At 37.5% G+C, this 16756-nt stretch overlaps 2 protein-coding genes and 1 non-coding gene across 3 annotated transcripts in view; 2 read left to right on the top strand and 1 right to left on the bottom strand.

The window, feature by feature from the left end:
* The window catches only part of LOC120631348 (mitogen-activated protein kinase kinase kinase 11), a 71739-nt gene extending 67048 nt beyond the window's left edge, over positions 1-4691 (bottom strand). Inside the window, exon 1 of the mRNA XM_039900862.1 lies at positions 3776-4691. Within this exon, the coding sequence (XP_039756796.1) occupies positions 3776-4469 (694 nt within the window). The 5' untranslated portion in view covers positions 4470-4691. The remainder of the gene's footprint in view (positions 1-3775) is intronic.
* Positions 4692-5482: 791 nt separating this feature from the next.
* Trnaq-uug lies at positions 5483-5554 on the top strand. The gene has a single exon. It is a non-coding gene; the product is annotated as a tRNA-Gln (tRNA).
* A 779-nt stretch (positions 5555-6333) lies between these two features.
* LOC120631357 (MAGUK p55 subfamily member 5) overlaps positions 6334-16756 on the top strand; it is a 211221-nt gene continuing 200798 nt past the window's right edge. Inside the window, exons 1-3 of the mRNA XM_039900879.1 lie at positions 6334-6489; positions 9003-9118; positions 15177-15234. Of these exons, the coding sequence (XP_039756813.1) occupies positions 6354-6489; positions 9003-9118; positions 15177-15234 (310 nt within the window). The 5' untranslated portion in view covers positions 6334-6353. The remainder of the gene's footprint in view (positions 6490-9002; positions 9119-15176; positions 15235-16756) is intronic.

The following is a 16756-nucleotide window of genomic DNA, read 5'->3' as shown; positions in this document are numbered from 1 at the left end:
GCCTTACTTGACATTGCAATGTGGACATTCTACCTTCACACTGTTTGACTTCAAAACATTTTATTACAATTCTCAAGATAGCAATTATTTTCATTTATTAAAAAATTGACATTGAACAGTTTTTATTTTAAGAAATTTACTATACCAGCTTGGTTTAAGAAAAAAGGCACCATTCATCTTCATGCTTCAGATAGAAAGTTAAACTGTCCCCGTATAATAACCTGATATTATAATAATTGTTAAAGCACACCAACCTACATGGTGACTATGCTCTAAAGCATATATGCATTATAAATGTGTAAATAAGTGAAATAAAATGCAACGGTAATGAGCAAAAAATACAAAAGTGATCCAATTAATTTAGTATTTTGGAATATTTCCAAGTTCTTTCCAAGTTTGTTGAAGTGACTATTTGTTGAATAAATAATAAGGTAAGTATTAAAATGTTATTAACATTTTAAAGCAATATTTTTACTTAAAATAAACATAAAACCTTAATAAATAATTGATTGCAATTGCTTATGTGGTTAGGAAGCGAGATTTCATAAAAAAACCAGTTCTGACATTAGTTAGATTAAATAATTTACCTCATTAAAACTTGATAGACATTTAAAAGTAACACTTTAATTTATCAAGAGGCAATTAGTTGGGAAAATGAATGTGTAAGCAGGAAATAAGGAGATAATATCAAAATAAAAATCCTTTTATCAGTTTTTTCTACACAAATACCCATCATCTAAATTTTATATGATGTAAAAATTACGAAAACTTGATGGGTGAATGACCCACACAGTTTCTTTAATTTTGGCAAGTTTGGTATACTTTAAAAACTTTTATTTGATAATTACTGAAAAGGGAAATATCATCAGGCAGCTGATTGGTTTGTTTGTGGAAAAGAGCATCACTCCAGTTTCTGTCAGGCTTCTTCTCAGTATGGTGTGCCTTCCAAGGGACCCCGGTAGCCAACAGACAAAATATTCACTGAATGCAAATAAAAAGGGGAAAAATATGTCAGAAAAAAATAATAAATAGGGCAAGTTAGGTAGAGGGAACAATTTGACAGCCTTATTGATACATAGCATTGTGTTGCTTGCTTGTTTAAAAGCAGACTTAGATGGAATAAAAATAAACATATCGTACGCATTTGTATTTTACAAAACACATCAAATCCATCAAAATGCTAACAGTGCAAAATGCAATAAAATGCAACGGTAGACATAGATATAAGCTTCTGACATATTGCATCACAATTTGATTATAATTATTGCAGGTATACATAATTGTTTTGCACATACTAAATTCATCTTATCTTGTATCCTTATGTTCAAAACTGGCACTACTCACTGGCTACTTTCATTTAGCTGTGACAAAATTCCAATTAGAAAGTCCAAGATCTGAAAGTAAGAGTTATGATTGCAAGTTAGTGTTAAGACAGCACAGATTAATTATGTTAGACACATAACTTTATCTTTATTTTAACTGCCTGGTGGTGCCTGGTGCCTGGGCTAACCAACAATTTTTAAATCATTCTTAGAATGGAAGGGAACGTGGCCTGGAATCCATTCCACATCAAGCTTTTACCGCCAACTTAGAGTAACTGACAAAATACAAACTAAACAGGGGCAGAACTTATTTCAATCTTTCTACAGCTAAATGTACCGTTTATATATTATAATATCATAAAATTTCAATTCAACAGCACATTTATTAAAAAAAAATAAGAAATTTTATGTATAAGAATATTGTTTGTTTATCGTTGGTTATGCTTACCAATGGTAGAGTCACTACTAACAGACTGACTTGACCTTTCAAAAGTGATAATAAACTAGTCTTGAAATAAATTAATTTTAAATATGAATTTGTCAATGTGGCGCTAAATAAAATGCTTACTACAGATATAGTCCACCAATCCGAACTGGGCTAGCGTGGTGGACTACAGCCCTAACCCCTTCTCATTGTGGGATGTTTGATGAGGATGATGTTCTCATTGATCACCCGCGCCCTGTAGTGGGCCGGTAATGGGTTATAGGAAGAAGGAAGAAGATATTGTCACCTGAATCAAAACTTATGAAACTTATGAGCACACAACACACAATCACGTTTATCTGATCTGTTCATAGGGAAGGTATAGGCTGGTGAGAAGTGCAGAGAGGTAGCAGTCAAGAGATTACTATTCAACAAGAATAATGATGATTTTTGTTAATAGTTGAATTAATTATCTTTCTACTGTGTATAATTTTATCCAATGGTGAAGGAGTGCCAATCAATAGGTAGAATTGCTATCATTGCATTCTCTGGTATCAATTTCTGTTAATAAATTTTTGTATGCTGCAGTAACCTAATATGATGTGCGGATTTGATTACAGGTTATGTTTAGGCAACTTTATTCTGAAAGTGTGCTTTGTGAGCAAATAATTTATAAGTAGCATATAAAATCCATGGGTATATTCAAGTTTAAAAATGTAGATGTATCATCATCATCATCATCAACAGGCAACAGCTAGTAAAGAATATAAATGTAAAAAAAAACGGTGATAGCCCTGTGGGTAGGGCTTCAATTTAACTTTTGGGAGGCAAAGTTCAAATCCCAGCTTGCACTTGTTTATAAGCAATTAAAATATCTACAAAACATCGTAAGGGAACCTGCATGCTTTCTGCATAATGATCTCAGAGGTGTGTGAAGTCCACAAATCTGACCAGGGCCAACATGGTGGACTAGGGCCTTAACCCTTTCTCATTATGTGAGGAGACCCATGCCCTGTAGCAGGTCGGTAATTATAATAGGTTGATATGATTTTGACCAAGATTGCACAATGGTTGCACCAAAAAACTATTGTTTGACAAAAACATGTCATGTATTTTTAATGTAGTTATCTTTAAATAATTCACTAATTATAATTTCTCGTAGTCAGGTTCAATTTTGAACATTTATTTTAGTTACATTTGTTAAGCATTAAGTAAACTTTTACTTGACTACAATCATACCAAAGCAATGATAAGTACAAAGTTTATTTTGTTTTGCGTTAAACACATTAAACAAATTGTTCTGTGGCGCATGTTTGTGGCAGTTACCAAATAAAGATATTATTAACAATTTGTACACAATTAAGTATTTAAATTACTGTGTTAATTAATCAATGTTTTATTAAACAATATTTGGGCATTAAGAAACTAAATTATTTTCAAAATGACTAGTTCAGCAACTAACTATAAGCTTTGATTAAGGCTCTATGCACTTATAACTCAGGTTCATCTTTTTTCTTTGGATATTTTACAACCTTTCCTACTTCTAGGCTGGTGTTGAGAATATTCAGAAAAACTAATACCTAACAATTACCCTCGCCCAAAATGGGAAAGAAACCCACGATCCATAAATAAATAAATAATATGATTATAAATATACTACAACAATACATTACACACCATTTAGCCCCAATTTAAGTGTAGCTTGTGTTATGTGTACCAAGATAACTGATAAATATTTTAAAGAATAATATCCTTATAATATACAGTTTAACACCCAGACACTGAAAACATTAATGTTCAACCTACAAACAAAATCCACAGCCAAATCCACAGCCTCAGAAAGCAGAATTGCTGCTCACAGCACCAATTGGCCATCAAAATAACATGCTTGATACAGCCGGTGCAACAGCTGCTTATTTAATTTAGATCTGGTTTTACTACTTGTAACACTTGATTATTCTCATTCGCTTCTCAGAAAACTAATTGTGGGTTAAGCTATTAAAAAAAAATATCTGTATATGTTACTTACCATTAGAGCTCTTAAGGTCTCGATGAATTAGAGATATAGGTGCATCGAAATGGAGATAGGCCATCCCACGGGCTACCTGGATAGCCCAATCCACAAGGATCCTGGGCCTTATCTTCCGCCCTGAGAGGACCCTGTTCAATGGGCCACCCCGAGCATAGTCCATCACCAAACACAAATCCGGCTTCTCTAAACACACACCTTTTAAAGACACTATATTTTCATGCTGCAACATCCAAAATAGTTTAGCCTCCTGCAGCACACTCTCCTTTATAACTTCGATGTCTTCGTTCGCCAACCGTGCAGTTTTTACGGCTACGACCTCGTCATTCCAATATCCGCGGTAAACCGTCCCGAAGCCGCCGGACCCGATCACCTCCTCGAGTTTCAGCTCAGAGTACGACACCCGAGGAGGGTCGACGTCCCCGATTACAGACGTGACAGCGAGGGGGTCGTCCTCTGTTACGTATACTGCAGGGAAGATGCCAACGCGATCGCCGATTTTGCCCGTCCACCAGCCCTCGTCTCCTGATATGGTCGAGTCCTTGGATAACACCTCGACGATCTCCCCTCTGCGAAGGGATAGCTCATCCTCCCCCTGCGCTACGTAGTCGTAGACGGCCGTAAACAGAGCGAGCGGCGGGCGGTCGTCCTCTGCCGCCATAGCCGAGCGGCCGGCCGCAGGCCGCGGCGGCATCACCCCGGCCGCGCCATCGCCCTCCTCCACGCTCAGGCGCCGCGACAATGCTGCGTTATCCACCCACCACCGCACATAACTACACTCCACAACACTTGTCTTGCTTACGATCACCGTATTATTCCGCCATCTTTGTTTCCCACATTGATCATGGCGGTGTGTCGGAGCTTTATCCGAAGCCACTAGTTCGTTGGCGCGATCGCGGCGATCGTTTTCGAAATTATAGGATTATTGTGTGACCCGCTGTGATGATGTTAATTAATCTCCTCTCACCTATCAAATTATTCGTTAGATGGACGAAATGACAACCATACCAAAGCGAAGTCAGTGACAAACTGTCATATGGTGTTGCCTTACTTTTTTTCTTATCATTTGACATGTCACAGACTGTAGACAGCATTTAGTGATTAATTAAACTTTATTTTAACATAATTTTTTTTAAATCTCCTAGTTTAATAATAATTTTGTTATTTTTTAAAGTGTACAGTTACAGAAATAACATAGACTTATAGAAAATTATGATTGCAAACTTAACGGTAAACATAAATATTTTTATATTATTATGGCAACACTGTCATGTTCACAGGTTTATGTATAGATGGCGATGCTTACTTACGCCATGTTGAAAAATAGAGAGGATACAAAAATACTAAGGTATGTCTTTGCTACTGCGAAGTAAATAATTTTATGTCTGCCATCTAGTGGAAAAATATTATACCATACGAAAGCAAGACTTATATCCGGATATTTTTTACACGCATTTCCGTTAAAAGTGAAGAAAATGAAAAAAAAAAAAGAACGAAGCCAAATTCTAATTTAAAACCACAACTGAGAAAAAAATTCGCCGCGGTTCAATAGGTAAAAAGAGTTCTATCAATTTAAAAATGCAAAAAATTGATAGTTAAACATATTTATATGATTTTAAATGAGTACATAAATACATTAGTGTGTATAGTAAAATATTTTGTATAAAAATTAGTTTTTATACGTTGATTTCACCACATGGATCAAGCGGTCCCATGGTGTAATGGTTAGCACTCTGGACTTTGAATCCAGCGATCCGAGTTCAAATCTCGGTGGGACCTTCATATTTTTTTCGATTTTATTTATCATACGATTTTTTTTTTATATCAATTCATTCAATTGATAAATAGTGCGTTAAGTTCAATACGTAGAAAACCTGAAAAGAGTAAGATAAGCCGCGCGCTAGTTCTGTGTAGGTGTTATAGGGATGCTGGGTAGGGAGCTTTATTGATCGCGCGAAAATGGGATGGCTGTATCCATTCGCGGCGACCACCCAGCCCGCGAGACGTGGGACCGATTTTCAACCTCAAACCACGCCAAAACGCCTTAAAATCTTAGTTTAATAAACCAAAATATCACTTAAATAATCCAAAATAGAAGTGCGCGTATAAAATATCATGGAAAACATAATAAATCGGTGAAAAGCAACTAATAACAACCTTAAAACATTAAAACGTGACATGGCATAGTGGAAAACCAATAAAAGTTCCGTCAAGACTTCTACAGTACGCTCAAGAATTAAAGAAAATGGAAAATTAGCTGGAAAACCACGTCATTTTGATACAAATGTTCTTAATTCTTGATTTTCTATGCAGCGTATAGCCTTTGAGTGCAAGTGAAAATAATATGGGTGTTTTTTTATCACCCGGTTGATGTTTAGACTATGTTATTAATTGACTACAAAATGTTCTTTTCGAATGGGTTTATTTTAAAAAGAAATTGGTTAAAGTGGTGCTGGCGAAAACGTTGGTATGACTCGTAAAAATAAAAGAGGAATTCGAAAAATAAATAGCTTTTTGCACCTTAAACGGTTATTTAATAGATTATTTACGTCAGCTTTATTTTTGTGACCGTTCCAAAATGAATTCATTCAACGCTCCGACAACGCAAATCAATTCTATTGACAAAATGACCACAGTTAAATGCAAGTCAGTGGATTTGGAAGGATACGTTATAATAGTTGTGCAAACCAAGGACAACAAAATTAAATTATATGGTAAGTGTCATTTTTCCTAATCAATATTTTATTACACTTATAGAAAAACAACCGTAAATTCACATCAAAGTATCTATATTATACCGAAAATAGTTCAATTAATCGTTAAATAATAGCGAAATTTTGTTTATACGAGATAATTATATTGAATCGTATTTACAAGACAGTCGCTTAAGTTAGTTTTTTTGTCATTTTTTATATACACAATTATGTGATGATGACTACTCAGGGTCTCCGTTCCGTTAAATTAATATAAAATTTCATTACAAAAAATTGACATACAATATATTTACTGCGGTATTTTTTTATTTTAATTCGTAAAAATATAGTTAGACACGTCCGTCCGTCCACAATAGAATCTATGTATATACTTAATAGCACTTTTTCAAACAGTTTAGAATGATTAAGTTAAATATATATAAAAATCATGTTCTAAATTCTAGATAATTAATGGTTTCGCCAGGTTTTTTTCCCCGAAATAATAGTATTCTATGTCAGTCTACAAGTTTTTTTTTTCGTTGTGAAGTATCAGCCTACTGACGACCCGAAAGTCTTACTGAGCGTCCGGACAGACCGTTAGCCGCAACGCTGAAAGGGGGGTATCATTAGCGGCCAACTACAGGGCATATCTGCTAGTGTAGCAGCTAATGTATAGCTTTACCTTCCATTTTTAAATGGTAGGTAATTATTTCTCTTTGTCTGTAGGTATGTAGATTCTGGCAGGACATACATTGGGCAATCCCAAACTAACTAGCAAGTTGGGAACTTAAAGCGCCAGAACAAGAGCTTTGTTTGTTATTTCGATCAACAGTCTTCTATTCTACTTACGGGCTAATCTACTGGGAGCAACTTCGTACATTGAGTCTCTTCAGAGGGGACCGAAAAAGTCACCCTTCCTGTAAATGACGGCTGTCAGCAACGTTGGTCGGTATTTGTCGATTCGCAAATGTATGTGGGTTTAAAAGCAAAACCGATCTCACCAACATTTCGCGTAGGTAGGCATTCTGGAGATGGACGTAGAATATTATTTAGTCCTGAAGACGCTCTTTACTGGTGACCGAATATTGCACCTTCCTTTAAATGTCTGTCATCAACTTTTGTAGGTATTGCACGCTTTGCAATAACTTTGTTACTTATGTGAGTAGTTTAACAGCAAAACCGATCTTAACACCGTTTTGCGAACGTCGGCATCCTGGACATGGACGTAGATTACTTATTAGCCCTGAAGAGACTCTACATTAGTGACCGAGTATTGCAACTTTCTTTTGAACTTTGTCATTTTGACTGTTGTCATCAAACTTTCTTGGCATTAAGCGGTTTGCAAAAACTTTGTTACCTATATAAGTATTCAACAGCAAAACCGATCCTGACAACTCCAACTTTTGTTGGTATTTGGTGCTTTACAAATGTTTGTTACGCGATGGACCGAATATTGCAACTTCTTTTAAATGATGGTCACTATCCGGCACTTTGCAAAAACGGTTTAACGTATGTAGGTAGGTCGGTTTAACAGCTAAACCGATCTCAACAACATTTTACGTAGGTAGGCATCCTTAAGATAGAAGTTGAATACTTTGTAGCTCAGAAAATAACGTGTTCGTAGATTTTTTATAAAACGAAATAAATGCGGTTAAAGTCGCGGGCAGCGGCTAGTATTTTTATTAATTACGTAGAAGTCGGAATGTCAGTCTGTCCACTCATTATTAATGGTCCGTCCGTCGTAGACATTTCATTTCCCGGCTTGTTCCACCGTCCCCAAATAAAGGAGGACAGAGAAGATTTTATTACCCGCCTGTAGTAGAAGTGTTACTTGTGCTAGTTGAATGTATCTTATTCTTCTTGAAACTGATATTTGATTGATTTAATCATCATCATTTGTTCATCACACAAAAATTGTCCAGTTGTCGGAATCGAACCCACGGCCTTGGACTCAGAAAGCGGGGTCGCTGCCCACTGCGCCAAACGGCAATCAATATAAATATTTTTTTTATGAATAGTATACATAAATATTGTTTTTACATATTTATTTATTAATTAACCAACGAAAAATATGTTTTTCCACGGAAATAATAAATAATTGAAATATACAGTAGAATCAATGTATGTATGTGTAGAATCTCAGTATGCCTGAGAGCTCTCCATAACATTCTCACAGGTGTGTGAGGTCTGCAGTGGAGGTGGAGTATGGCCTAAACTCTCCTCATTCTGAGAGGACACCCGTGTCCTCTATATCTCCGGTTATGGGTTGATCATGATGATGAAGATAAGAAGTTTTTGGAGTATAGGCTTCTCCAGACGGGACAGTTTGGTTATAATCACCATGGTGAGCAGTAGATTGTAGTAATAGCACGGAGGCCTTTGTTGCCCGTTCTCCGTTATATTCCCTTAGTCGCCTCGTACGACACCCGCGGGAAGAGAAGTGGTGGCGACAACTGATTTCAGATCTGCCGTCACCACACGCAACAACGACTGGTTACCTATGTGTTTTAAGTCATTGTTTTACTTTTGTTCAGGATCGCCGTCGGCCGGCAACTGGGAGAACTTGGAGTTGGCGGACGAGATTATGGACGTGAATGAAACCAGGCTAGAAGACATGACTCGCACGGAGGTCCTGAGTCATATACATGAGGTATGTCTTTTTTAAGTTGACGACATTGGATAGAAGCTGGCGTTACTTTGCGGATATCAATGATATATTATGAAAATTAAGCTTAATTTGCTATAAACGGAGGTTATCCTCAGGAGATGTTGACTTTACAATGAATAATTGTTAATTAAAACTCAGACTCAGCATTTTAATTGTAAAGTCAACATCTCCTGAGGATGCTCCGGTTTCAGAGCGAAACGTGCGTAGAGGGTACATGGCCGAGGATCTGTTTGGTGTGAAGTATACGGATTGGAGATTATAAATTACACCATACACCATACAGATTCTCATGCTGTTAGCGGAGTATAGCAAATTAAGCTTAGTTTTCATAATATAAGTTGACGACCTCTCTAGCGCAGAGGTGAGTGCTGTGGTTTGAAGTGAAAGATCCCAGATTAAATTTAAGGCGCGGGCAATTTGGAGACTTTTAAGATGAATTTTCTCTTCTTCGAAATCTGTCATTTTAAATAGAGGAGGCAAGCGTTACAAATGGGAACTTAATACTTCGCAGTGAATTTATTCGAAACATAGTCGCTCACTAAATAGACAACATAAAAAGAGAGAGGGAGAGAACCACTATCGGAGAAGGTATCTCTATTTAATAAAATCACAATAGAGTTCATTCGTCGAAGAACCAGGTTTACAGAAATAGCTAGGCGACTTGCGAAACTAGAGTAATAAGGTGGGACGTCGCACGGAGGATCGATGGAAGTTGGGTTCACAAAAGGCCTTAAAGGGGGGGGGGGGGGGGACACCAAGCGAATCGCTGGACACATGGGGCAAAAGACCGTAGAGCGTGGAAGTGGACGTCTATTTTTTTATATCATAATGATGATAACTTGTTGTCGCTGTGAAACCATCAACTTACTCTATATTATAGTGTGTTCGTTTGTCCTTCCTTCGCGCCCTAACGAAGCAACCCAAAAACTTCATTTCTGGCACATGGCTGGTTGGCATGGCTTTAGAGATACTTTTTTGTACCTCTAAAGCCTGTGAACTAAGTACGTAGTATGCGCATGTCGGTATTTTATCATCAATAGGGTTCCAGGAAAACAAACTGGTCCCCAAGATTTGTAAATAACCCTAAGAAACGCGGACAGCACCTCGTAGATTTCATAATGGTTTATTTAGTCCGATGTTTAGTTAGAATACTCAGCATCAGTAACTATAATAATAAACCAGCACAAACCGGCCTTTAACTCTATAGTATTGGCCATTAAAAAATAGTTAAGTCATAAAGTTGTAGTCAAATCAGTTAGGCGTTGGACTAAAGCCAAGCCTCGTAAATGATGAAGAGTTTGCAAGCATAGTAATATTAGCGTTTATTTTATACTAATGAATGCCCGTAACTTCGTTTGCGTAGAACTCAATTTTCAACGCGGTGCCTGCGCCAGACTAACCTAAAAGCAAATAAAAGTTGAAGAATGAAATGAGAAAATGAAATGCTTTTCTAAAAACTTTCGTTTTCTATTTTTGGGGGTATTAGGTACTTTCAGAACTGTGAAACACTTGTTTCTTGTTTTTAAAGCTTAAACGAATTACGCTTACATTTCAATTTTTTTACAAAGATAATTACCCCCGTTTAATCATTATAGGAATAGAAATAGAGGTAGAGGTAGGAAGAGTAATTTCTTTTTCGCTTCGCTCCAAATTTCTGTAAGTTCAACCGTTAAGGCTTTAAAGGTTGCCGGTCATTGAGTCAGGACCTTTTATGCTGACTTTGGCCCCGATTTCAAAGTCAGAGTTTAAAGTTTTAAGCAATTAAACATTACTTGCTTTAACGATGCTACTGTGTTTTTGGTTGGAAAACAGCGTAAGGAAACCTGAATACCCGAGAGCTTACATAATATGCACAAAGGCGTGTGAAGTCTAAAATTCCCACTAGGCCAGAGTGGTGGACTCCGGCCGATTTCGATAAAATTTAAATGGAAAGTACGCCCTTTAAAACGAAAAAAGAATGAAATAGATTCAGGCGTCTTCGAGTCTCTCCAAACTCTTTCTGAGAGGAGAGCCGTGCCTGGGTTCTAATGAATGAGAGAATGATAATTAAGGAGATTCTCAATTCGTCGGAATCTTTTATTTTTTATTTATGTTATCCGATTACTCGAAGACGCCTGAATCTATTTCATTCTTTTTTCGTTTTAAAGGGCATACTTTCCATTTAAATTTTATCGAAATCGGTCGAGCTGTTATTAAGAAATAAACAATACTGTAATCCAAAGTAGCAAAATTTTTTTTTGCTTTTTAGTTCCTAGGCGTATATTGAAGTCGGCGTATATTATACAACGTGTGAATCAAAACCGAAATAATATTTCACAGGCTTTAGAGATACTTTATGTACTGTCTTAGGGCATTATCTGTGAAACCGAAAACCTAACAGTTCTTGAGTAAACTAATGCCATAGTTTTTACTGAATGAAATCCGATAAAGCCCTAACATCTAGTGACCCCTGTCCCTTAATTAGGTACGCGTCGCGTAGCGTACGTACTATGCGCTTGTCGGTATTTTAACATAAATAGGGTTGTCATAAGAAAACACTTAGAATGTTTTGAGAATTCGTATGTATGGAAAAATAAATATGCTTCTTTTGATTTCATATTTTCACAATGTGATTACTTATGAAATATATTTATGCATCATTCAATATTATTTCGTAATTCTGTTACACGTTGTATAATCAAAAAGTAATATAAAGAAACATAACCGTCAAATAACTCGTAATACAGCACAGTGTAATGTAACCAGCTCGGTTTGGCCGAGTGCCAGGCGGGAGATATACGATACAAATTAGTTCACACCATTGACAGGGTTAGGTACAGATGGACTGCAGTCGAACTGCAAGCCAGCTGGATATTACAGTTTGGTTATGACACAATCTCTGGCTCATTGATGTGCGCGTGTGCCATATACGAGATGGCCGATTGGCGTAGTTTGCAGCGACCCTGCTTTCTGAGTCCGAGGCCGTGGGTTCGATTCCCACAGCTGGAAAATGTTTGTGTGATGAGCAAGAATGTTTTTCAGTGTCTGGGTGTTTATATGTATTTTCTAAGTATTTATGTATATTATTCATAAAAATATTCATCAGGCATCTTAGTACCCATAACACAAGCTACGCTTACTTTGGGGCTAGATGGCGATGTGTGTACTGTCGTAGTATATTTATATTTATTTATTTTCTACGAGGGAGGTTCTGTTCTATACCCGGCAAATGCAATCGACGACCGAAAAAGACAGCGATTTCGCATAGAAACCTATTAGGGGTATTACAACCGTATTCCCTAACAGGTTAGCCCGTTACCACCTTAGGACTACGACTCTACTTTCGGGGTGGCGCGAGTTCATGTCCCGCCTCTGACTTTTCTAAGCTATAGCGTATAAAATATCACTTGCTTCAACGGTGAAGGAAAACATCGTGAGGAAACCTGAGAGTTCTCCATTATGTTCTCAAAGGTGTGTGGAGTCCACGAATCCGCACTGGGCCAGCGTGGTGGACTACGGCCTTAAACCCTTCTCATTGTGGGAGGACACCTGTGCCCTGAAGTAGCCCAGTAATGGGCTAAATCCATGAAACTAGTTGTATTTGAGCTTTTCTTTAATTAAAATTAAGAAAAATTTGAAAATAATCTTAAGTAAAACGGGTGAAATAAAGAAATAAAGTTTGTATGAAAGTCCTTAAATTTTTACGATACCTATATCCTGTAAAATGTGTATTTTTCATTTGATTTTAATTTTTCCTTGAGCTGGCTTACTGGGAACGCACATTGGTACCGAAAAAAAATTTATATCTCATGAGATAATCTACGCACATGTAGCTGGTATCCGTTACTCTTAGATCCGGGATGACCAAATATCCCGCAATTCATCAATCGTAATTTAATTTTCTGGGAAGTTGGTGATATTAAAAAATGATATCGCGCACATTTCGTTTTGAACAGGTTATTAAAAATGTCGTGACTTTGTGGAAAATTCTTCGACATCATCGCTAGATATGAGATGAGTCTTGAAAGAACTTTCACTAAACTTTTTTATTTTAAGGAAAACTCCTTTTGATATGTCAGTGTGACTATAAGATTACATTTAGGTGTCATCATCGTCATAATCATCACTTCAATCACAGGACTTCAGTTAGAACACAGAATTAAGAAAATACAGAAACCGTGTAGAACACAAGTAAAATTGAGGCATCAAACACCACTCCACTTACTAGTGTTTCTCCAACAGACGGTTGGTCACTTCATACCATGTAGCAGTTGACAGTTATTATTTTACTTCTAATCTTTTAACATATAATGGGAAAAGCTTGTGAGCTGGCAAGATTCCACGGGTATGAAGTGAGACGTGCGCGGGGCAGATTAATTCTTTATGGGCACTATGTAATAATGGCTGGTTCTGTATGTTTTTAATTCTATGCCTGCCAGAATTTAGGTCATACAGAAACCGTGTACACAACTAAAATTAAAGCATCAAAAAGCACTCCACTTTAGTAGTGTTTCTCCAACAGACGGTTGGTCACTTCATACCATTTAGCAATTGACAGTAATTATTTTACATCAAATTCAAAATTAAAAAATGTTTTATTCATGTACACCTTATTACAGGCATGAAGCGTTCATACATTTAACATGTTACACTATTGTTCGTGATGGTGATAACTGCATTCGTTAACTTAAAACTAAAGCTAGGAGGGTTCATAACGCGCCCTGGTCTAAGAAGAGCCCACAACAAACTTAGCCAGGTTAAACATCTAATGTTCTAAACGTTTAGCATAAAATGGGAAAAAGTTTGTGATCTGGCAACATTCCGCGGATGTTAAATGGGACACTCACGAGGCGGATTCACTGTTTTTGGACACAACAACATGTAATCATGACTGAATTCGGGTTCTGTATGTTCGTGATTCTCTGCGAGCAAAGTGTTACTATGTTATAGGCGATGGTTTTACACTTTCTGTCAGAGTTATTATCTATATATATACAAATGAAATGTGGCTCGTTAGTATCACTAAACCTAGAGAACGGCTGGAACGATTTTGCTAATTTAGGTTTTAAAATATTCGTGTTAGTTTAGGGAAGGTTTAAACGGTGAGAAAAAACTAAAATCCTTCTGAATGTGTCTGTCACTTAGCTATTCCTAAACAGTTGGACCGATATTGTTAAAATTTAGTGAGCATTTAATATAAGGGCTTCTGGTTGGTTTGAAAGCTCAATTAGACGCGGTAGCTGGCGCTGCTTTACCGAACATGACGATGTGTGCCGGGATTATAGTCACCATCATCATCATCACATCATCCAATTACCGGCCCACTACAGAGCAGGGGTCTCCTCCCACAGTGAGAAGGGGTTAAGGCCATAGTCCACCACGCTGTCTCAGTGCGGATTGGTGGACTTCACACACCTTTGAGTTTGAGCATATTATCTAGATCTCTTAGGCATGCAGGTTTCTTACGATGTTTTCCTTCACCGTTGAAGCAACTGATATTTTAATAACTTAAAACGCACATAACTTAGATAGGTTAGAGGCGCGTGCTAGGATTCTTACTCGGCCCCGCGAAAGTGGAGTCGAGCTCTTGCCAAATGCGTTATCACCGCTTCATTTCTAGTACTATATTCGGATTTCTAGTATTTAATAACAATAATAACAGAATGGGCGTCATAAGAAGGCTCAGAGTGACTCAGCGAGCGATGGAAAGAGCTGTGTTAGGAGTATCTCTACGTGATCAAATCAGAAATGAGGATATCCGTAGAAGAACTAGAGTTACCCAGTTGCGAAGCTAAAGTGCAATGGGCGGTTCACATTGCTCGAAGAACCGGCCGTTGGGGTGCCACGGTGTTGGAGTGGCGATCCCGCAGCGTTGGTCGACCCCCAACCAGATGGACAAACGACATCAAACGAGTCGCGGGGAGCCGCTGGATACAAGCGGCCCAGAATCGTGGAGTTTGGAACTCCCTTCAAAAGACCTATGTCCAGCAGTGGACGTCAATCAGTTGATTTGATGACGATGATGAATAACAGAAACTATAGCTATGTCTGTTTGTTGCAGTGCATTTCTTCATGTGTCATCAAACTTCGAGTGAAGAGACGGAGCGAAACTAAACTATGTAAGTTAACTAAAATTTATTAATTGGATTAAAGCTATGACGCAGTCGGCAGCGACCCTTCTTTCTGTGTCCAAGGCTGCGGGTTCGATTCCCACAACTGGAAGATGTTTGTGATGAACATGAATGTTTTTCAGTGTCTGGGTGTTTATTTATATGTTATAAGTATTTATGTATATTATTCATAAAAATAATCAACAGTCATATTAATACCCATAACACAAGCTACGCTTACTTTGGGGCTAGATGGCGATGTGTTGTAGTGTATTTATTATTTTGATTGCTTAAAACGCACTTAACTTAGAAAAGTTGGAGGTGCTGGGATTCAGACTCCAAAGGAGTACACCAATCCGCACTGGGCCAGCGTGGTGGACTACAGCTTAGTGGTTTACACTTCGGTCTCTCTTTCAGCGGGAACGAATTATATCCCCTTCCAACTCTTTGGAATAATATGCATTTTTAATTTATACAACAAAATTCGAAATTCATTTATTTTGAAACGTCAAGCACTTTTGAAACGTCAAGTATGTCTGTTTGTACCACCGGTTCGGAAGGCAGATTCTACAAAGAAGAAGCCGGGAAGGAACTCAGCAGTTGCTCTTTTCCAACATCATTTAAAATTTAACAATCATTGTTCTTCTTGTTGTTTAGCTGAAAACGGAGCGGCTTGCTTCCAGGCAACCTTGTCATTAAGAAATTCATCAATAGTATAGTAACCTCGATGTATTTAATGTGTTTTTATACATTCTTTAAACTTATGTAATGGTAAATCTAATATTATTATTTGTGTTTTCTTTTTGTATTTATTTGCCTTACTTTTTTTTTATGTTCTGGGTGTACTGGGTGTACTTTCTCTTTTTCTGTGATAGGTCGCTTGTTAGCGATAAGGATTGTATCTGCATAATATATTTAATTTTATTCTTGTTAGACTTTTCATTATGTTTTGGTGTACGGGCACCGGTCTCCTCCCACAGTGAGAAGGGGTTAATGCCGTAGTCTATCACGCCGACACCGCGCGGGAAGCCTGCTTTTACGTAAACAAACTTTTAATCAAGAAATTCAGCGATAGGGTAGTAACCTCGATGTAATAAGTGTGTTTATTTTACATCGTTTCCGATCCGCACCGCTAGGCTCTGGAATGCCCTTCCATTTTCCTACAATATGAGTACCTCCAAATCAAACGTGAATAGGCATCTTCTAGGCAAGCGCGCTCCACCTTAGGCTGCATCGTCGCTTACCATCAGGTGTGATTGCAGTAAATCCCTCGTCTATAAACATATAAAAAAAACATTCTTTAAACTTACGCAGGTGATGGTTTCTGGGCCATCTACTCGGCCGATGACTTGTTTGCACATCACCAATGTCTCAACTCTAGGCTGATACTAGGAATTTAAACTCAGCAACGTTAGTCCCACGTGACCGGGGATTCGAACTTGTAACCTTGTGATTCCTAGTACAATCTGTTAACTACTTGACCAAAGAGCCAGTTATTGCGATGAGACTTACAGTGCAGTTTATGTAACTG

Source organism: Pararge aegeria, chromosome 18 (genome assembly GCF_905163445.1).
Source record: "Pararge aegeria chromosome 18, ilParAegt1.1, whole genome shotgun sequence".
NCBI classification, from domain to species: Eukaryota; Metazoa; Arthropoda; class Insecta; order Lepidoptera; family Nymphalidae; genus Pararge; species Pararge aegeria.
The sequence above is the reverse complement of the archived record's forward strand: the minus strand, read 5'-3'. Positions and strand labels throughout refer to the sequence as shown.